At 44.9% G+C, this 23,250-nt stretch overlaps 1 protein-coding gene across 2 annotated transcripts; it reads right to left on the bottom strand.

The window, feature by feature from the left end:
- Window positions 1-296: 296 nt before the first annotated feature.
- Scrt (scratch) lies at window positions 297-22,308 on the bottom strand. 2 transcript variants are annotated; one of them, XM_076793530.1, is made up of 3 exons: window positions 21,841-22,308; window positions 7,394-8,054; window positions 297-6,070 (listed from the first exon to the last, which is right to left on the bottom strand). In XM_076793530.1, the coding sequence occupies exons 1-3, from the start codon at window positions 22,169-22,171 to the stop codon at window positions 5,422-5,424; spliced, it is 1,641 nt and encodes a 546-aa protein (XP_076649645.1). In that variant the 5' UTR covers window positions 22,172-22,308; the 3' UTR covers window positions 297-5,421. The 2 variants fall into 2 exon arrangements, with proteins under 2 accessions (XP_076649645.1, XP_076649646.1); XM_076793531.1 differs by having other exon boundaries at window positions 297-6,067.
- Window positions 22,309-23,250: the final 942 nt, after the last annotated feature.

The raw sequence follows: 23,250 nt of genomic DNA, 5'->3' as shown, positions 1-23,250 counted from the left end.
AGATTTTTGGATCGGGACGTAAGAAAGATTGTAATGTAGTAAAAAGAAAAATGATTTGCGGATATTGACGCTCGCTCCTCGCTTTCCTCGAGCTACCATTCACCACCTGACTGTGCAGAGTTTGCGTAAGACGCTGTTTGCGAGTGTGTACGTCACGGGACAAGTGCACGGCACGGAATATTTTCCGGAAGTTCAATTACTATATCGACTAACGACCGTACACGCGAGTTCAAGCCTAACAAAGCAGCAGCGGTTTTATCGCGCCTCAGGATGCGCGCGTTCCCATTTTGTTTTCGCGCCCCCGATCACGGAAAACGGAAATTGCACGTGTGTGTTTTCCCTCGTAATAGTCTTCGTTGCGTTCTCGCGATACCGATCGTTGTACGTCAGGTCGTTGTATATCGACTCCGATAACAACCTCTGCGACAACATCGATAACATACCCAATCACCGTAATAATAACAAACAAAACGCCGTTAATCGTCGTTAATAAAACCCAGGTGATCACGAAAGGATAAATAAAGTACACAATCGTTTAATAATAATAATAATAATAATAATAAATATAATAAATACCGATGACAATAATAAATTACGATAATGCTGCAAATGTTGCTAATAATAATAATAATAATAATAATAATAATAATAATAATAATAATACTGACAACAATTCGCAAGAAAGAGGAAAAATCAAATAAATTAAACGTATTATGCATACAGACCGTGGTCGTTTAATGAACAATCGATCCGCAACCTAAGGAAAAAACTGAGTGAAGGTCGGTGGTGTCGAGGTGTTCGATCGAAGCAAACAAACCGGAAGTGAACGAATCTTCCGTCCGTTACACTTCCATCCCGCTTATTTTTTTTTCCTTTTCAGTAATTAAACAAACACGCGTCAAACGGTGCATTTCGTTTTCTCGTTTCTACGTTTCTCCGTTAACGTCATCCACTATTTCTCTCTCTCTCTCTCTCTCTCTCTCTCTCTGTTTCATTCACTCTTTCTCTCACTCTCTCGATCCGAACCGACTAAATTTACTTCGTTAATTAATTAATATTGCTTAAGGATTTATTGCTCTACGTTCGCAAACGCGCTGCCACGCAGTTTCGGAAAACTAGTGAAACAAACGTCACCAACTGCACGACTAGAGAAGCCTTTGGGATTTGTTCTCTTTTTTCTCTCTCGCACGCTCTCTCTCTCTCTCTCTCTCTCTCTTGTTCTCTCTCATTCTCTCTCGCGCCGTGAAAAACCGTAATTCTTGGAGAACAGTCTCGAAAAATTATTGCAAATCCACGACGCCTCGAAGCATCGTGACACCCCATTTGTACATAATGTTATGCCACATTCCATTTGTTCACTCGCTTTTTTTTTCGTTTTGTTGCTTTTATCTTGGCGGTGAGGTCGGCTACTCTGTACATGCAACGCGGTAATTATTTGTCGGCAAATTGTTATTACAAAAGGACTCGTTCGATCGTTCGGCTTCGATCCGCTAACTTCAAGCCTCTCTCGCGCGATCATGCGATTTTTGCTTCCGTGATTCCGAAAAATAATCGTTGTCTTTCGAAAATGGCTCTTTGCTGGCTCGATTCTTCGAGTTCGTTGTGTTTGACGCTTTTATTGCTTTTATTGCTTTCGAACACACGCCGCTTAATTATTGCTTCTTATATTGCTCTTTTCGCGAGGTTATTATCAATGTTTAAAGCACTGCTACATTGACTTCAGGTTTTTGTTTATGTAATATCGTTGCTCGAAGAGGTTCTTACCGAGTATGACCCAGAGTATTACCTATTTTGGTCGTTTAGGTGCGTGGCAAGAGTAAATCACCTTTGGAAAGTTATAGCGGAGAGAGAATCGATAGCTGTTTCGCTTAAGTGTCTTAGAATTGCACGATTAGACGTTATCGAATTTCAACGTTAGGTTGCTTCAATATTTTTCTTCAAATTCTTGCAAGTTTCTTTTGTAATGTTTATTTGCGATCAAAGATTATTGATCGTGTCTAAAAGCAACAAAATATGAAATCCTGATTCTGCTTGAGCCATATTAAATGTTGTAACACTATTAATACAATTTACAGTGGCTGTCCTAAATAATAAAGAGGTTCAAATATCCTCTCTTAAATAATAATCTCAGTAGAAATTATGAGACTGATCAAATTTACCGAGAACAATTCGTTAATTCGTTGCCGTTAAAAAATTCATCACGAAATCTATGCAAGTTTTTCAAAATTAATATCATTCGAAGTCCATCATAGATAAGATTGATAGAATCATTTACAACTTCTATATAGGGAAAGAAACCGTCAGAAAACATGAAATCCTAAATATACGCACTATCTATGTCTATCAGCCATACTGAAAGAAGCTCTCAAAAAGGACACTTCAAACTTCGTTGTACAATTATCGAAAATCATCTAGCAACAAGTGTGTATATGAATGACGATCAAGTTAACGAAAGAGGAATCGTTAAATCGCGACGTCAATAATTATTCAAAGTCACTATTCTAACTATAAAATAAGTAGAGCAATTTCTACAATTTATTTTCCTTGGACTTAATTGTACTTCAATTTCATACGAATATGATAATCGCAATGATAACCCTAAGAAAAGGAAGTCGAAGAATCAAACCAAAGAGCTGCGCCATTCTCCAAAATGGCGTCGGTTTCGCGCGAGACAGACCGGAAGTGCGTGTCCGGGACGATCGCGAAACGAAAAAGAAAAGATTTCCGTGCCGAAGCAAATCATCGTTTTTCTATCACGTTAAACTTCGATGTCCGCCTCTATATGTATAATTATATAATTCGTTGTGTCGAAACATTGCTTTTTGACCGTACGGGCCGTCGTTATTAATGTTTTTTTTATTTTCCCTTACTCGTTATATTGCTTCTATAAAATATGTGTATAACAATATTACGCATCTATTAGTCGAAATCTGCTCTAGATAATACGGTGTGTGTATGTGTGTGTTTGTGTGTGTGTACGCGCCTGTGTACATTGTAATGACTGTGTTCTACGTGTACGATGTACGGGTGTGTAAGTATGTTCAAGTGTAAGTATGCGCGTCTTTGGTTTTATTTTTATATATGCGCTCGCGTGTACCTAATCTCGTCGTGTCTGACAAAAAAAAATGTCTACGCAATGTTCATCCGGAAGCAATACTTTTTTTACAAAAACTATCGTACTCTTCCATACAAAATTATTATTATCCGGTGGACGAGGGACGATTCAACGCTACCCTAAAACTCTTGGCTATAATGTAATAAATAAATACTCGTGTGAGACCTAAATACAGGCCTTTGTATTTCTATTTCCCTATACAGCGCCCTACCAACTTGTAAAATACGTTCTCGTTACTTCTAATTTCTAGGAAACACCCGGTTCAATCGACTGGAAATTCCCTAGATATACTCACAAAGTAGCAAAGCGGTCTTTGGCAGAATTAGGTTAGTTTATGGGATTCCCCAAATTGTAGGCCATCTGCATACTCATCCACAAACTTCTCAACGTTGGCAAGCTTGAATGCAAGATAATATGTCCCTAGGTACCTTCTTGTTCACATAGTTTAAATGTATAGTACAAACTATGTAGCTAGACCTACATAACGGTGCTACCGCTGTTCATATCTTGCAGATCTTCAATGTTGGCAAGCAAGAACGCAAGATACCATATCCCTAGGTACCCACTTATTCTCATAGTTTGACTGTATAGTACACACTTTGTAGCTAGATCTATATAGCGGTGCTACACGTGTTCTTATCTTTCAAATCTTCACTGTTGGCAAGCTTGAAACGTCTAGGTTCAAATTGTTATAGAAAAGATTTGTTTTCATAAACAAAAAGACTCAAATGTAATGATAATCTAGATTTTAGTTCTAAGTCAACTGAAATATCTAGGTCCTACAGCTAAAATAGTTCCCAATACAAAAGATTAAGAAACTTGTACCACAAATATCCGCACATAATATTACTAACAATACCTAACGCAAATCTATAATCTTAAGCCCATGTTAATAGAAACCATTCATCTAAAAAAACGTTTCTTGTCTACAGAAATGCTCCAAATCTAGACCCAAGCTGTACCAACCTCTCACTTCAACCTTGCCTCAACGTTGGCAAGCTTGGACATCAACTCGAAGTTTCAACATCCCTAGACACTCCATTCCCATCTGCTAGCCCTAACCTCCACCGGCTACCTCGCAAGCACACCTTGCTCTATAAATCCCCATAGAGGCAAACTCACTCACCCATGCAAAAGAGGAACCATCCTTCGTCCACCTCGACTAAAATCATCCACGAAGAGTGTACACGCGAGGATTTCCGGAACGCAAGGATCTTCACGATCGGCTCCGCAATGGCGTCGATCGTCCCCTGATCACGTGGATCCCGATCGATTATAATCCCGACTCGTCGGAGAGGAACATGCAGGGGGATCTCGCGATCTAGGACGATCCACGGCGTGCGGAAGTGACGGAGTCGACGTTGATTGCTTTGCGTCCGCAGAAGAGCGACGAACCAGTTCCGGACGGGTTCCGATTCAAGCTACGAAAAGGAAACCGGTCCGGAAGTCTCGTGGCCCTGACCACAGAGCCATCTAGCTCCCTATTATTGTATCTTGAATCTGTCATCCATCATCATCACGGCGAATCCCCCCTTGTATCGCTCATTCTATCCGCGGAGAGTTTGCTTTCTCATCACTTTAGGCAGCTAAGTATTAATAAATAGTGTCTCCGTAACGAGCTCGCGACTAGAACCGTACGCGCTAGTAAATATATATATACTATATATATATATAATAATATAATATATCATATAATAATATAATATCATAATGTTATAGGTATAATCGACTAGAGTGACTAGACTGCAGTGTGGACGTCACCGTTCGACGTGTCTCCCATTTTTGTTCTCGTTTTTCACTCTTTTTCCCCCCGAGGCGTCTTTTAATCATCCTCGTTGTTCTGCGTTTCTCCCTTCCCTTTCTTTCTTTCTTTCTTTCCTTCTTTTTGCTTCGATTTAAGACTTAAACATTACTGGACGTTTTTATTAATGTTAGACATTATTTAAGAAACCGATACCACCCACCTCCTCGATCGTGTGTAACCGATCGCGATCAATCGTCGCCTGCGTCGTATCCCCGTCATATCGATCCTCTTTTTTGTTTTCTACATTGCATCTCGTGTGTTACCGTTTTCTTCGTTCATCATTTTCATTTTTTTGTTATGTTTCTACGCGTCATACTCATTCTCTACTGGCACTTTTCTACTTAAAACCTACATGGGCAAACCTTTTTATATCCGGATCGTTCCCGTACAGCTTACAAACTTATCCGGGCGTCGCCAGGTGCGACCGCTAGCTTTCCGAAGAGGACACCGCGGCGGTGGCGTCTTCGGGACGCCCGATCTTGTGCGGCGCTGCGGAGCGCTGCTACAAGCCGCAATTGCTGTCCTGCTGGTGTTGCGTCGCACTTTGTTGTTGTTGCGGCGGCTGCTGTTGCTGGCCGGGTATCTCGTCGTCGCGGAGACAGGCGGATTCCAGGTGTTTGTTCAGGTAGGACTTGAGCGCGAAGGTCTTGTGGCAGCGGGAGCACTCGTAGTTCTTGTCGGCCGAGTGCGTCTGCATGTGTGCCCGCAGGTTCGACCTGTCCGCGAACGCCTTGCCACAGTGTGCACACCCGTACGGTTTCTCACCTGTGTGACTCCTCAGGTGACCCTGCAGCAGCCAAGGCCTCGAGAACATTTTCCCGCAAACGCCGCAGCTGTGGGCCAGCTTGTGCGTCAGCACGTGCATCGCCAAGGCTGGCATGCTCACGTAAGCCTTCCCGCAATGGATACACTTCTTCGCTGACTGTGAGTCCAGGCTCCGGTGCGTCTGCTTGTGCCGGGACAGGTTCGAAGAGGTTGCGTACTGCTTCCCACACTCCGTGCAAGTGAACTTTGGTCGGTCCGGTTGGGCAGCTTCCTTGTCCGGAACTGCTGCGCCGTTCGTCGACGTGCTGCGACGCTTCGAACGACCGTCTGACACGAAGAACGCCTCGTACGTGTACGCGACCGTCTTGCTCCCATTGCCGCCGCTGCTGGTTCAGAAGAATCGTAAGATTGAGATCTTGGGGGCTCCGGCTCGGACGAGATTTGGAGACCGGTGGTGAGTATGGTTCGGGAAGGAGTTTTTGGGATTAGCAAGAGGCTCATGCGACAGATTCATGTAACAACATCTAGTAGCTTGATATCAGAGGAACGAATAATAGATTTGTAACAAACATTTAGCAAGCGGGGGTACACTGAAGCGACGACTGTGCCACATTGAACATTGGTTTGGGGGTGAGCAGGCGTCTTTTGCGGCACATGGTGGTCGGTTTTGAGAATCCTGGGAGCAGCATGTACAGTTGCTAGATTTCTCTCGATTCTTTGTTAGGGTCAAGTTTCCGGCGGATGGTAAAGAATTAATTACCAACAAGCTGATGAATAAAGTTTTGTAAAGTTGGACGGTATTGAGGAAAAAAGGACCACGAAAGAAAGTGTATTAGTAGGATGCATTTCAGGTAAGTTTGGACCTAGGTTTTGCGAATCGAGTAGGATGCATTTAGATTATGTTCGGGTTGGCTGTAGGTCTGTATTACTCAGCAATTGGCTAAAATACTGAAAGCAGTGTTCCTGCCTCTTCTGTCGCCAGAATTATTTTCAGTCATGGAGCTGCGACTGCGTTTTTCAGTTAAATTAGCTAAATCAGTTTCAGTTAAATCAATGTTTAGAGCATTCCCGTGTACAATAATGGCTCCATGCCGTGTCTGCTAAATTGATTACTGTCGTGAAGCTGAAACAGTACACTGTTTCAAGGTTTGTGTTGCATATGAAATGGAATTGGATTAAATTTTAAATCGAGTCTAGGTTAAGACCAATTTCCTTGTCCCTATAACGGCGACTCATTCTCTCTAGAATTGTTTGCAGTAATGGAATCATGATATTATTTGACAGCTAAGTTTAGAATGCATGTAAGATAGATTGAATAAGAATGAATATCTTAATTTTATCTTTGAATTTTAATGTATAACTCTACGGACTCTCAACCCAATATTTTAACTCTCTACTGTTTGGTAGGCAGGTCTAGATTCAGTTTGAGTTGAATCTGGGTGAAGATAAGCCAAACGACCTCAAATTCCTCTCTGAACTTCAAATTTTCTTAATCCCCATCAAAACACAAATGCTCCGCGTCAACTTGACCCACTCTACCAATCGCTGTTCGCGTAACCAAGCTTGCAAGCATTGCAACTTCGCTTCCCACAGCCCAGTGTCCCGAAAACCAACCACCACGCGCATCTCCCAACAGCTGCCGGGCGATCAGCGTGCAAACAGGGTCCGGTACTGTCACCGAAACTGCCAATCCAATGGTAGCTACTCACCCGTCCCTCCCAGCGTTGGCGTTGGCTTCTGCAGTTGCTGGCGACTGAGGCTGCGGTGTCTGTTCCTGTTGTCGCAGCTGGCTGCTGGTCTGCGAGCTGGGTACTGGGACCAGAACGGAGACCGGAATGGGCTGGGCTGTGGGGGCCGATTGCAGCTGCGTCGGCTGCAGTTGGTTAGCTGTTGCGACCACGCCAGGTTGCGGAACCGCGGCTGGCAACGGCGGTGGCGGCGGTGACAGCGTGTGGATGAAGACAGAGTGCGTCGGCGCTGCTGGAGAAGCGCTCAGGTCGAGGATCGCCTGCGCCGCTGAGAGGTCCTCTTCAGCCGACGTCCGGATCTCCGAGGTCGGCTGCAGGCTGTAAGGTCGGTAGATGTCCTTCTTCTTAGGCGGCAACGACAGAGCTGTGCCAGTGCTCGTGAAGCACATCGACAGGCTCTTCCGAGGAGGCAGGCTCAGCGAGGAGGAGGACGACGGCGACGTCGTCGGGGCCGGATGGGCCTGGTGCAAGTTGGAGCCGGTTACCACCACGGGCAGATCTTGGGGAGCTGCTGGAGGAGGCGGAGGTGATGGGACCACCGGCCGGGCCAGCTCCGCTGCCGAACGCAGGGTCGCATACTTCGGCGGCTCCTCGTGGTTGATCCACGACTCGTGCGTGTAACCTGGAACAAGACGGTTGGGGCCTTTGTCAGTTGAGGAGATTGGGACTCTTGTGTAAGCATTCTGTGACTCCTCAAGGTTTGCTACTCCAGAATTGATGTATAGGAAATTTCGTCGTAGACTAAACCAGGGCGACCCCGAAATTACATGATTTGTGTCATTTATGCCAGAAATGTGAAGATGGCATTCAAAACAGTAAAAATATTGAATCAGATTCTGGATCCTAGAAGCTACAAGCCCACAAGATGTTTGTTGGGGGCATTCAACTTTTACCAACACTGGGAAATTATTCATTCATTGGATGTAGGAGTTTCTCATATCCATTAAGCTAATTATGTGGCCAGGAGTAAAGATCCTTGTGGCCAGAAGAGTCCAGTTATCTTGATGAGCAGCCTGACCACACGATTATAAAAGGACGGTGCTATTTAACTGTTGCTTATTAACTCTCACGTGCTTCTCGAGTGAAAATTCTCTTTAGAAATATTCTATAGAAAATGTATCCATTTTCTATCTCGGATGCGAGATATTTCTGAATAAAACACAATTAGTCAAATTAACGCTAAACCTACCAGGGAACTATAATCGACGTGTTTTATAAAAATTTTAGTTTAAATTTATATTACACCACATGCTTGAACAAACAGATCAATAATTGTCCATGAAAGCATCTTTATGGTTTCGATAATTGGAAAATAAAAACTATAAAACTAGCCATTTGACATACGATGGTAGGTCTAGTGTGAAAGTATGAAACAAAATCGATTTCTAACCCGCGTACAAGGTTCTGACAAACAGAAATAGCTCAAAAAGAGCTTGACAGATCCATCAACGTTCTAACATCTACGTTTCCCGCAACGTCCTAATGTTATTGATAAGAACCATTCCTCTAACGCCGTTCGTGGTACAGCAGAGCCTCGAAAGTTGCACGAGCTTCAACAGAGACTGCATGCAAGAGGTTCATGCGCAATTACCGAGGCAATCAATCAGCCGCCCCCGACTATACACATTGCTTAAACTCGTGTACTTTCGCTTAGTGGCCATTGTTACAGATCTGATATGGCTGTTATGACGGCTGTGATAAAACAAAAATCCACGTTTCCTCTCTTGGACTCGTTTTTCATTTGCTCGCAACTCGACGATAACAAACATAAATAACTCTGCGAAGAAATTCCTAGATTCCGGATTATTCTGAATTCTCTAGAACAGAAATGATCCATGAATCAATGACCTACCGGACTCAGAAGGTGCATCCAAGTTGAATTCGCCTCCTGGGCTCGACAATAATAAACACAAATAAAGGATTTACATGTGTCTATACATTATTTTCACTTTATTAGAATTATTAGGAAACAAATTTCTATTTCGCTTCTTTTTCGTTGGTCCAGACAATTTTTATATTGCAATAAGTCAACAAATAATTCTCCGAAAAAATTACTAGATCCCAGATTGTCCTAAATTCGCTAGAACCTAAAGGATCTATGAATCAATGATCTACTGGTCTGAGAAGTTGCATTTAAGTGGAAACGCTGAGGTCAGGGACGCCGATAAGAACCGGGGGACTATTAAAAGAAGAAGGCAAAATGGAAACTATTAAAAGTTCCCGAAACGCCTCGCTTCGCGCGCGGCAAGCCCGAAAGTATTATTATACTATGAATTATTCAGTGGCTCATTAACTTAGTTCATTCGGCGAAACGGTTCGGCCTCTATCGAGCCTAAAATTACCTGTGAATATTAATCAGTCAGATGCGCACGTTCGCCGGGGTTGAATGGGAAATTCAAAGCTGATTAGAGGCCGCTAATGAGTAATGCAAATTGATGCTTTCCGATTCTCGAAATCCAAGCAATCGAAAGTCAGATTACCGTACCGGTGGTCTGTCGAATTTTTCAGTAGCCTTTCGGTGAATCATCGATCCACATTGCAGTTAAAAAACAGAATCGACGAAGTCAGATATTTTCACTAAACCAGCTCCGGGTAAGAACCGGTTTTAATTAAAGGAATTTCTTACCCCAAACATATATTATCATAAAAATTGTGAAAATTCTAAATCAATGCAATCAAGCAACACGTAGCACTCGCTTTTATGGAGCTCTATGAATGACTAATTTACATTATCAAAATTGCAAGAGTGCGTTTATCTGAAGATATAAATCTATTAAATAAATGCCCAATAAGTTGTATCGTTACAGCTTCGATAATTGCACATTAAAAATTTTGGAATTCTTTATTTTGCCAGGCTGCACAGATCCAGTATTAAACAAATGAACAGCATTTGGCAATAAAAATAAGCAAGGCTCGGCCGTTAGTCAGAAAAGCTTCTCACCTCGTTTCAATTCGCGCAAATAACTCGCGTGTAATTGCAAAACCGCGGTCTCGTTACACATCATCCGGTAAATAACATTCTTCCTTAATCCCTCAAAAGAAATTCTTGACATTCAACGCGCACAGCCTGCGGTTCGCACCGTTTCAACAGAAAATTTCGCGAATTCACGCCTGTGGGTCAAGTGACGCGTTTGTTCGAAGTGTCGGAATGTTTATCAAATTTCTACCGCATTCAGTTAAAAAACGAAGCGTTTACAAAAAACCGCATGCTTGTTATTTCCCACGCGTCCTTATTCAATGCTTCACTACAGCTGGTCGCGAAAGTCCTGCTAAAAAAGTTCGATGGTTTGACACGCTTTTTGGACGTTAATTAACTCGTTGATGAAGATTTTTGTCATAGCACTTATGCGATAGCACAAGAATAGAAAAGACAAAGTATACCATAACAAAGTATTAAACAATGGTAAAAGTGAACAATATATACTGATCGTTCGTAATTAAATTTTACGTTTACAACCTCAGGAATCGGATCTGTAACCTCGATGACGTCGATACGGTTACATTCGCCCTGACTGGGTTAAACTCGAGGTAAAAATCGCCGTTGCGAAAGTTTCGCAAAAGGGTTCGTGTCTCTCGCGGATATCGGTGGGAAACAATGGCCAGCCGAGTGGCAGCACCGACGACCTTTAATTATACCGTAGGATTTTCTCGAGTGGAACGCACCGTTCCAGGGACGAAAATTAAAGGGCGCCAATAACATAACATTTCTTCCCCCATGGCCCCCGCTGTCAGCTGGCCGTGCAACCCCCGTTGCCGGTAGCCACGAGCCTTTGCCATGAATATTTGAATTCGTGAATCAGACGGAACCGGTGCGCCGTTTTCATTTCCTGGTGCCGACACACGCCAGCTGCTTCCACCATGTGCCGCTGTTAACGAGAAAACGACGGGGGCGAAAAACCGAGAGGGTAAAAAGGCTTCTGTATGTATAATATCGCGTGGGGGGTAACTGTTGCGCGCACGTTGCTTGCTACGCGAGAAACTCGAACGTGTCCCAGGCGTCCTTGCGATCGCTTGATCAGCTCCTTGTCACCGTTTTCCCTTTGTGCCTCTCTTTCCTGCCGCTCGATGCTCGAAGAAATTGAATTTTTCATTTCCTGAGGGTGTACGGATCGAAAATGTGGGCCAAGACGGGGCGGCGAGAGAGAGAGAGAGAGCTCGCAGAGGAATATTATGGTTGTCGATGACGTCTGTCTGTTTGGACTACCGGGCGAGAGAAAGTTAATTTTCTGGGACGGGCAGAGATGGGGGAAAATTGTTGTTGGTGCTGGGAAAATTGGGGGAGTGTGTTTGCACACGTTGTGGATGTAGGAAACTTTGTTATGACTACAGTTCAGATTGTAGGCGTTTATGAGAAAGATAAGTGGGTGATATATAATACAATAGGAAGATGGAAGGAATTTAATATCACAATATATCAAAATTAACAGAGGAAGAGAATTTTAATTGGGTGTTTACTGTTGTTGCAATTATTGATGCAGAACATTCTTATTTTGCACGGAGAGCCGCAGTCACCACCTCGGGCACGTGTCTGCGAGCACAGTCTTGACATTCTGTACACCTAATCCATCCTTTTGTGGATTCGGGGGACAAACGAAAAATACGCTCGTGGCCTTCGTTTTAGAAGTCTTTGTGCCTGCTCTTTTGTTTCGGTTTGCGTTGCTTTGTGTACTGCTATTTTTTGAAAGAAATCGTAATAATGTCCCCGTTTTCAATCTGGACCTTAACATCGAGACTAATTGGATGTTAACACCGGGGATATTAATGCTTTAACAACTCGATGACAATCTTAAAGAAGTTGTGGTTTAGTTGTTAAAATTGAAGCTAGCGAAGACTTTGAGGGTTTGTTGTGACAACCAACAAGTCGCCATTGTTTGTAAGGGGTTCTACATGTTCAGAACAGTGGTAAGACTCAATCGGTAATTCTAGAAAGGGTAAGAGAAGTTCAAGGGCCACGGAGTCCCTAAAGAAATAGCGAAGCCCTTCGAATGACGTCGAAGGTCGCTCGACGGTCTTTGAGAACCGAAGAGGTCTTCCACCGATCGTTAAGGATTCTGTGTTTCACTGGGAAACACCTAAAGTGGCTGCTAACCTGGTAAAAGGCGTGAAGCTAATGATTATGACAGTCTGAAGAAATTGGTTGCAGAAACCGCTTCAGACAGACCAAGATATGAAAAACAATAAAGTCTAATAAATATTCATAAAGACAAGGATATAAAAATTATCATAAATTCATCCCAGAAAATGTTGTAACAAAAATTCAATTACAAGCTGCACACGTCTCGCAGCTACTCCTAAAATCGTCCAACCAACTCGACATACAAGGAGCATCATGAAAACTGTAATAAATATCAGTAGAAACAAACTAAAAGAACACGACAAAAACTGTAATAAATACAATCCCACGAAGATCGTACCAAAAATCCAATTACATGCTGCGCGCGTCTCGCAATTACTCCTGAAATCGTTCAACCGACCGGGAACAATTTTTTCGAGCTGTCCGTGCAATCGTTGCTCGCCAATTCGAATTTTGCGCAAACAAATGAGCGCGAAAGTGGAACAGATAGGGAACAATTACCGGGGCGGGTTCGTTCCGAAAGCAATTTCCCCAAACAGTTTGGGAACTGTCCCCGGAGCGGACACTCGGTCCGCGTACTAATTAATTGTTCCCGGTTAACAGAAGCGAATCGGCCCGATCCGGCCCGACCTTCGAACTTTCCTCGAGGCTGTCACATTCGGAACAGTTCGGAACAAGGCACCATCTGTTCCGTTCGAAGAGATCGAGGGGCTAGGGCTAGAGGGAGAGGGAGGGTTGTAGTTTTCGATTCCTGCGGACGGTTTTCTCGCGTGATGTGCCTCGGCCGCGCTTAAATTGTTTAACCGGCCGACCGTTCCGTTTTTATTGCTCTTGACCACGCGACAGTTCAGCCTTCGATGCCTCGTTGCCTTTCCAACCGGATGCGATCGATACGCGCCCCGCTCTGCGACAATGTAGCGCGCGACGGGTTCGCATTGTTGCGAATACGGGGAGCGCAGAAATTACCCGGCCCGAGCCATTTCCTTCAACCCCCCCTCGACAACCGTCGTCATCCTCCTCTCCCCCTCCCCTCCACCTACCCCATTTCTGCATCGAGCGCAGACTAGCTTCCGTTGTCCCATCCCTATCATCCGACTGTCAGCTGTGCTTCCTGACAACCCGAGAGAGCAGAGCCTCGAAACACCGGAGCCGGAAGTCCTTGTTGCTTTTGTCCCTTCGGCCCGCACCAACTCGCCAATCGATACAACTTGTTAGAGAACGCTCGAGGATATCTATTACGCGATACTAACGGCACCGATACTCTCCAGCCAGCACAGTTTTTCGCGATCATGATTGCTGCTTGCTTGGTTCCCGGATTCGAGGATGAGGATTGGACACTAAAGATCTTCGGGTGAAATGAAAGTTGTTTGGTCGTGGGAGACGAGGGTCGAAGAGAACTGTTTTTTTCAATCATTTTAATGAGTTGATCGAGATACCGTATTTTCGTATTATCATTTTGACGTCTTTAACGTATTGTATTTCATCTGCTCATTTTTGTTGCAAGCAGTAACATAGTTTTTAAAGTTTTGTATTTTACCTGCTCGTCCATTTCATACCTGTTCACATGCATTTTAGGTGGCATCTGTATCGATAATGCAGAGAAATATTAACAACGTTTTTGCTCGTTGCTCGTTTGCAATGGGTAATTCAACTAAAAATAAGAATTTGTTTGAACACGAACGATTTAAACACGTCGGCACACTACTTGTCACTGGACGTAGATAGGCCCGACTATTACGGTCAATTAATTTTATCTGTGGCTGCTGTCAAAACCATCAAAATCTTCCAGAGTAATCAAAGGTCCCGACGCAACTGATAATCTATAATGTTCCCCGCTCGAATCGACGAATCTAACTGACACCAAAGAAAGCAATTGCATTATCGTGAACAGAGTGGCATGTCCAACAATCGCGCGTCCATCCCGGGAATTGCGAAGGGTATCGCCTGCCATAAATCGCACAACTCATAAGCGCTGTATGTACAGGAGAACGCTGTCGGCCTCACAGTGGGAACGCGTTTGATCAATTTTTTTACGAAATCGTAAAACTCTTGAAAGCATCCAAATACAGTGACGAAATATCTTTTGAATCGAAGCTGAAACATTACAGAATCAGTGGAAAAGATAGAAAAATAATTGCTAGTGCGTTTTCGCCTCGAAAATATTTATTTATTTTCCCCGTATTCCGCAATGTTTCAGCTTCAGTTTAATAGAAGTCTGCTCTATCTGAATTCCGTAGGATGTTCCACGATTTCATCGCAAAAACGACCGAACGTCCCCCGTTGTGGTGGCAGACACAGGCAACAAGTCACTCCAGCGCGGTCCGAAACGTCGAAATAACCGAAACGATCCATACATAATTCATAACGGTGATCGGCGACAAACCTCAAACAAAAGCAGCAACAGTATTACGCGATTAACCGGCTCCGTTCCATATTCATGGGAGAATTACGTACAATTCCGGCGTCCGAGCGACAAGCAACAGCGCCACGAGTATCTCCGAGGACGCAAGCGCCTGCGAAAACCGACGATCATCGTCCGCAACGCGACGCGATTAATTGCACGACGCTTGCTAATTGCTCTCCTAATCGTGCCACTGCGGTTCACAATCCCGCAGTTCACCAGTGCCACAATTTTTCCAAACATGCAGCCCGACCCGTCAGTAAAATACTTAAAAAAAAAACAGCGTCTTTCCTTGTGCATTCACATGGTACAGCGGCTCTTCATGCAAAATAGACATTGCCAAGAGCAGGAGAGAAACAGAAAATTTGTTTAATCTTTTCGGTATTTTAAATTTGATTGTTACATTTACGTCAAATCTGCCACTTAATGACAGCCTTGATTTTGGTCCACAGCTCCCCGTGCTCAAAAAACGCAACAGTGGATGATTCGTAATAGTGTCCAGAGCCTACGGTCTCGTAGATCCCCAAGATCTGGAATCTAGAGAATGGAGGAAAAAAGAAGAACCCGGTGTGTAGCCATCAATCGTATCGGGGCTGATAAGACCCTGCGAATCCCGAAGATAGACGTGTCCCCGCGGCGAAGTAAAAAGCAAAAAGGAGGAAAAAGGGATCCGATGAATCGCGAGATATATATTTCCTCGTTTGGCCTGAGGGACGCGTGACGGCAATAAATCAGAAAACTGTGCTGGCGATCGATCAGCCGGCGCGCATCTATTATTGGCTGAAATAAAAGGGAGTCGACACACAGAGGGAAAGGAGAGTGGCCGTGTCTGGAAGTGCATTTCATCAACGCCCGTTGCGCGAGAGGGATGAAAGCAGCCGAAGGGAAAGAGAGAGAAGGCGAGAGAGACACACGATAAGAGAGGGCGGCCCACGGAGAGGGGGTAGACAAAGGGAGGCGGCAGGGGAGAGGGTGAGAATCAATAATGTCGAATGAACGCTCCGCACGCTCCCACGAGTCTGTTGATTCTACCCTTTCAAAGGCCGATGTAAGGTCCTTTGCCATTGTTATTCGTCGATCGCGGTCGCCGACGATCGAACCCGATCCCTCAAGCCCCTCCGATCGTGAACGGGGCTTGCGATCATGGCGAAATAACCGGGCTTCATCGTGGCGCAACGCGTCCCTTGCAACGAGATATGCAGATGCTGCGCGGCTGACCGTGCAGGCGAGCGTGTCCTCTTCTTCTTCTGCTTCTTCTTCCACTTCTTTTTTGACTTCTTCCTCGTTGTACTTCGGCGATGATGGAACCGAGGTGAACAGAGTTTGCGCGAATAACGAGGACGAGTTGTGTGAGCGTGCGTTTTCTGCGAGCTTATATTAATTGGATGATGCGGATTAATTGTTGTAGGACGCTCACTGGTTCATGTTGCATCTTTACTGGGTTGCAGAGAGGTGGATTGGCTAGGAGATATTTTAAAGTGCGAATTTTTGTGTGCTTGGAGATTGTACGATTTTTTAAGGAATAGTTCCTGTTGAGCATCGATGATTTTTTTAGAGATTCTTGACTTTGTCAGGAGTCTGAAGGGGATCGTTCACATTTGGTTCACGGAGCACGAAAAGTAACTATTTTGCATTACTTTATACAGCAATAATATTATTTACGTGGAATACAATAAGTCCAGAAGCAATAACAATTAAAATGCAAAGAGACGAATATGTGAAACTTGACAACGTTGAGGAATGACTTTAAAAAAGTTATTATTCTCTCATTACTGTTCACATCCCTTTTTAGTCGTTAGTAGCATAGAAAGAATTTGTTAAGTATAGTAACAGCAACAACAGTACCGTCTTTATAGTACATAAGATATCTAATAATGTTCGACATCAAAGTGTATTGACATTAAGAAATGGTAAAGGAGACTAAAATAGAAAATTGATAACTGCAGGGATTAAAAATTGATAACTTCAAGGGTAGAAGTAACTTCAGAGATTAATTTTAAAAAATTGATCTTCAAATATTTCACGGTTTTATCAGGCGTTTCCTGTTCGAGGAAATTGAATTACACTGAGATTGAAATCCAAACTTCGATTATAGAACACAGTTCAGATAGGTGTTATTGATTAATTCATCAATAGCCAATGGTCAGCGTAAAAATATATCTGGAAAGATTAAGTCGCGCAGAAACCGAGGGAATAATAAAGTGTTACGTGACCGCTACACCAGGAAAATGCAATTCGTTATTCATGATGGAATTACAGCAAAAGGAAGCCGTTTAATCGATGCCGCCCCGTCGTTACATATTTTCGACCTGAATTCTGATCGCCTCGCGACAACTCCAACAAGGTAGCACGACACGTCAATAAAAATAAAATATGAAGAACAATAACAACCGTGGCACGAGAACAAAACAATTCTACGAACGTTTGAATATTAGAACACTGAAACAAGACTAAACGAATTTCAAATCAATAGTATCAAAAATCCCAAGGAAGTAATGTGACACTGTGAATAGCGACACGATAAAAATTTGAAGAAATCGCGGAAACTGCGACCTAATAAAAATTTGAATGCTTTTTAGAAGCGGAAACTGTGGTACGATAAAAATCGAAAGGAAGTAGAAACAGTGGCACAGCAAAGACTGAAACAAAGCGTAAACGATGCCACGTTAAAACTCCCAAAGCAAAAAAAGAAGAAGACATGAAAGAAGGGGGTTAGAGTGTCGCGTAATTTGATAAAAGGGTTGGAATTGCGGAGGGTATGCGATTCGCGAGTCGTACGTGTAAACGGGCGGCTAAACACGGTCGGCGAACAAGTTGCTGCAATTTTCATAAGTTCGATCCACGCTGTCGCAGAGGCGCACGTGTTACATAACAGTTCGCGCCATGTTAAAGACCCGACACGACCGGGCGTTACAATCGATAACGAAATTCAATTAACAGCTGGAATCGCGCGGTTTTCACAGTAATTCACTCGCTTACGCGATTAGTTCACGTGCGCCCGGTTACGTAACGTCGTCCTATAATTATCAGCTGCGCGCTGCGACGCTGCCTGTTATCGATAAGGGATGATGCGCACACGGGACAGGGTGCGTGTACGATAAACTGGCAGGTCGAGATGATAAATCGCAAGTTTAATGAATTTTTAGAACGTCTTTTTATCAATTTACACGCGACCGTGGATTCTTAAATCCGCTTGAACCGATAAGCGGAGTCGAGATGCACGACTTCCGTGTACGGGAACGTAAATCAACTTGTGGAACGTATTCAACACGTACTTGCAGGTGGAGGCAATCAAGTTCAAGTTGCACGATGCTACTGTGCTATTTTTCATATCAACAAGCTTCACGACGGTGTATTTTATCATTGTGTCGCGAGTCTTTGTGAATTCGTAGAAGTTGTGTATTTCTACGATTTTTAAACAGCGTTTCTTGAAAATAGTTAAACGATTTTTGGGTTTTAGATGAAATATTTCGCACGGTTTTAGTTTGCAATTTAGTACTTTGTGGATGAACTTCTTGTTTAACGCATTACCGTTTTCTTCGATTAATTCTTCAATTCTTATATTTAGTGGTTCAATACGTAATATTGTTTCATAGGAAAAATAGATGCACTAGATTCATTGACAATTATATTAAAAATAGTTTTAAAGACGGTAGAACGATGGAATCATTTTATTTTGCTAGTTTAACCACCATTCCTCAGAAAAGATTGAATGAAAGAGATCTTTAGTCATTTTTAATTTGTGTATTTACTCGATCAATTTAGTGACATCTAGTTGTTTAGTGTAGATTTTTGTCGATTCACCCGTTTTCACTTTACACTTTAGTCCAACAGACTAGTACTTTATGTACAATTTTAGATCGTACACAAATTCATCGACTCCAGTTACACGGTTCGCTGAGAAAGAAATCAAACATAGTATATTTCATAGTGTCTACAGGGTTGAACAGAGAATTCGTTTCGTGTAAGAAAAATCTGCTAAAAATTATTTGTTTATTTTTCACAGCTTCGAACTTAATCGCAAAACGGAACGAATTTTCCTATCAAATCCCAAATCTGTCAATTCTCAGAAATGTTTTTCACTAACACTGCTCCTAACAACGCCCACAATCGACTCACCTACAATTCGCGAACGGCAAGTCTTAACGTCTGAAACCAGTCTCCTTCAAATGCCCGAAAGAGGGGCTAAATTTATGCCCAACCGCCACAGTCCTCGACAGTGAAAATTCCGCCCATTAAACGAAAAAATAAACCACCCCCGACGTCCATAACAGCGAACTAAAAGCGTCTGCGAAATTCCCGCAGAGCTTTGGTTTCGCGACACGAAAATCTCGCCGAGAGAAAACCGCCAGTGCGGCATCTCTCCAGAGGAACTTGACCTAAATGGCAGAGAAATCTGTTTCCGCGCGCAGTAATGCCCATCTTCGCGTCGCAATACCTCGCCCACCAAATCCGTCGAAGGACAAAAGACCGTCTCTCTGGGGAGTCGTCGTTGAAGACGAAACCATCCGGAAGCCCCTAAAATCGCGAGCAACAGCTTCTGGAGTGCCCCTCCCGCGTTAATAAGCGCGAAGCAGGTTGGGAGCGGGCCGGAGCGGGCGGGGTGGACTGAAGCGGGCTGGAACGGGCGCATGCAACAGTCACCTCCTTTCTGTCGGTGTGTGCGCGATGCAAAACAAAATCTGACGTGAGCGCCCGTTCGATGCCCGAATTTCTGCGTGTTCCCGTTCGCGAGAAATTGCGCGGAAAAAAGGAATGGCGGGCCGCTTTGTGCGCGCCAGCGAGGTGACCCAAATGACGGACAGAAACGGACGCAAACAGGGACAGAAAGCTGGCAACAGAGAGAGAGAGAGAGAGAGAGAGAGAGAGAGAGAGAGAGAAAGAGAGGAGGCCAGCGAGCTAGGAAGTTGGCAAGAGAGGGGGTTAAAGAGACGAGGCTAGCGAGATAGCAAGCCAGCAAGAGAGAAGGCTAGCAAGTTACCAGGCTAGCAAGAAAGAGGGCTAGCGAGTTAACAATATAGCAAGAAAGGGGACTAGCAAGGTACCAAGCTAGCAAGTGGGAAGGCCAGCGAGATAACAAACTAGCAAAAGAGGGAGCTAGTAAGACAGAAGGCTAGCGAGCAACCAAGCTGGCAAGAGACAGAGAGGGACCCAGCAAGAGGGGCAAAGAAACTACCAAACTGCCGCGGGAGAAAGAAAGAGCGTGAAAGAAGAGAGATAGAGAGATCGTTCCACGGCGTTCGCTTCGATCCGCCGAAAGATCTGCAGTAAGATGAACGCGATCGGGCGAGAGCGTCGGGTGTGTCGCCATCCCCTATCCTCCGTCCTCCACGGCTAACCTCTCGGTATGTACGTGAGCGACGCATGGCCGGAATTCGGTGGCGGTCGGGGAACGAGGAAAATCATTAACCCGGCAACAGAAAGGAGACGTTATCCGGCGAGCATATTCCCATGGGTCGGCAGGCTGGCTGCTGGCGTGTTATCGCCGCGGGCCGACTACCGCAATTTCTCTATAGCACACGGCCGATCGGCCAATCGGCGGGTGTGTCACCCCCGTGGCTCGACGCATGGCCAGACTCCGAAGGTCGGCTCTCTGGGGTGGCACTCGCTGCTGCTGGATGGGGATCGGTTTCCGTTCTCTTTTGCCTCCTTTCGACACGAGCACGCGGCAGAGGGAACGAACCGCTGCTGGTCAATGCAGGGCGTGGCGCTGGGACGCGGAAGCTTGCTTCCAGATAGCTACCCCCTAACGGTATCTAGGATTCTACAGGTTACGGAGTGATACGGGTGTAGTATCCTCTGAGGGAGCCACGTGGAGGATTCGCAGAAACTGGTTGAGAGACTAGCCAGCCATCTTTTAACGCTTTATCTACTGGAAACTTGTTAACAGGATTTTTAGTAATTGATCCAAGAAGAAACCTAGAAATTATCTTTCATATAATTATCCTAAACGAAATTATTAGATTGCATTATCGGGCGTAAGTTGTTGGCTCTCAGTTGAAATTGCTGTTGAAGGATCTATCAAATAATCCTCTGTTATGGACTGTAAACTTTCAGAAATTGTGAATTAATCACCGGTAGGTAATGTGTTAAGCGTCGTTATTGTTGGTACATTAATTTATAAACTTTCACATTCACTTTCGTATACAGTGAGGAGTAGGCTGACCATTCTGCCGATTCCAATGCATGTGTTTTGAAAGACTATTAGGTACGGGTTGAATTAAGGCACATGTACCCTAATCTAGGAGTCTAGCATACCTATGATCCTACAGGTTATGGAGCTAGGGGCGTAACACTCTCTTCAGGAGCCACGTGGAGGATTCGAAGAAACTAGCAGAGTAGACTAGTAATCTAGTACACTAGGTTCAGGTTGTAAGATAGAGCACTCTCTTCAGAAACCATATGGAGGATTCGAAGAAACAAGCCAATAGACTAGGAATTCTGGAACTAGACTAATCGTCTAGGAGATTGGTAGATCTATGATTCTACAGGTTATGGTGCTCTGGCTGTCTCTTCAGGAACCACGTGGAGGATTCGGAGAAGCTAGCAGAGCACACCCTAGTATAACACGATTACAAAATTGTCTAAGAAAGACAGACTGAAAGACTGAATCTAGCATTGTAATTAAGAGACTGCGTATCTCTATGAAACAGAAGCTAACTACAAATTTATTCTCCTCAGCAATAATTCAAACATGCTGAAAATAGTATATCAACAATCTCGAATTCTTTCAATCTTTTTACTGTTTCAAAGTGCATCTATCAGTCTGGGAGTCAGAGAGTCTAGTGGATCTAACAGTCTAGAAATTTAGAAGTCTATTAGCCCAGCAGATCCAGCAATCTAGAAACTCAGAAGCCAAACAGTCTAGCGTATCAAGTGGCCTAGGTAGTCTAGTAGGATTTTTCGTGTCCAGTTATCGACGAGGCAACTCACCATGGTAGTATAGCGCTCCGGAGGCGTTGAGGGGCGGCGGGCTGGGCGCAGTGGCCCCGGCGGTCGGGCTGTGCGGGCCCCAACAGGTCTGCTGGTGATCGACCTGTCTGGTGTCGGTGTCTCCAACGACGTCGATCTCCTCGTCCTCGGGCTCATGCCTGTGCTGCCTCTTCTCTAACGTGGCGGAGGTGTTCTGAATCGAATGCAGCCCGGACACCGTGTGCTCCTGCATCAGATTCGATGGATCCACCTCCTCCTGGTCCTGGGTGTCGTCGACGCGATCCGGCCATGGATAGGCCTTCCATTTCTTGGCCATGAGGCAGCGCGGCATGCTTGCAACGGGCGACCACTTTGTCCTGGTGATCCTCTCGATCCTGTTGATCCTGTTGATCCTGTTGATCGACGTGCTCCGCGGTCACCGGTAGCCGACAGTCGGTATCCCTGCTATCTGGCCACGCAGCTTCTACTACATCACTACTAGCAACACCCTCACGAATCGCACCAAACGCACCACTGTACCGGACGTGAACGTGAACGTTGTGAACGTCGTGGACGTCAACTTCGTCGTCAACGTCGAGGATCCCGACGACGCCACCGGCACCACTGTCGTCGTCGTCCTCGTTCTCGACGATGATGTTCCGCCGTTCGTCGATCACGAGAATAAGCTTCTCCTGATCGTGGTTATGGTCGGTGCATCGACGCCGCCGTCTCCGTCGCCGTCGTCCGTCGTCGTTGCCCAGCCCCCTGTTCACCTGGCGGCCCGCCGAGCTAAACAGGCCCGTGGACGGTGACCGCCGGCTGCTGCACGGCTTCCTCGTCGACCTTCCTTGCTCACGTTCGGGCGTGATCTGCAGCCTCGTCATCGGCACGGCGAGGGCAGCTCCTTCGTAGGATGCACCGCCACCATGCCAGCCTTCTCCGCACGACTACCCGGACACCCTCCTCTCGGACCGTGGAACCACCCTTGTGTGTATATGTATGTGTCTGGGTGCGCGTGTGTCTCTCTCTCTCTCTCTGTATGTATGTGTGTGTACGTGTGTCCCGTTAATCTCCACGGACTGGTTCGACTACCACGACTAGAGAAAAAAAGCTACTGCTACTTGGACGATCTACTACCGATCTCTTCTTTTTCTTCTTTCTTCTATTCTTCACAGGGAGATTGCTTCTTTTTGGTTCACCGAGTTCAATCCCCCCCTATCTTCTCTCTCTCTCTCTTTCCCTCTCTCTTTCTCTTTGTCTCTCTCTCTCTCTCTCTCTCTCTCTTGAACCTGAACCACTGTCAAAGTCCACGGGAGCTACAACGAGTGGACCGACTGACTGACTGACTGACCGTTCTCTCTCCACCCGTATCCGTCTCTCCGGATACTCGGTCGCTCCCTGTCGTGGCTCTCGCCAGTGACAGGGGGTGCC

This window comes from Halictus rubicundus, chromosome 9 (assembly GCF_050948215.1).
Source record: "Halictus rubicundus isolate RS-2024b chromosome 9, iyHalRubi1_principal, whole genome shotgun sequence".
NCBI classification, from domain to species: domain Eukaryota; kingdom Metazoa; phylum Arthropoda; class Insecta; order Hymenoptera; family Halictidae; genus Halictus; species Halictus rubicundus.
The sequence above is the reverse complement of the archived record's forward strand: the minus strand, read 5'-3'. Positions and strand labels throughout refer to the sequence as shown.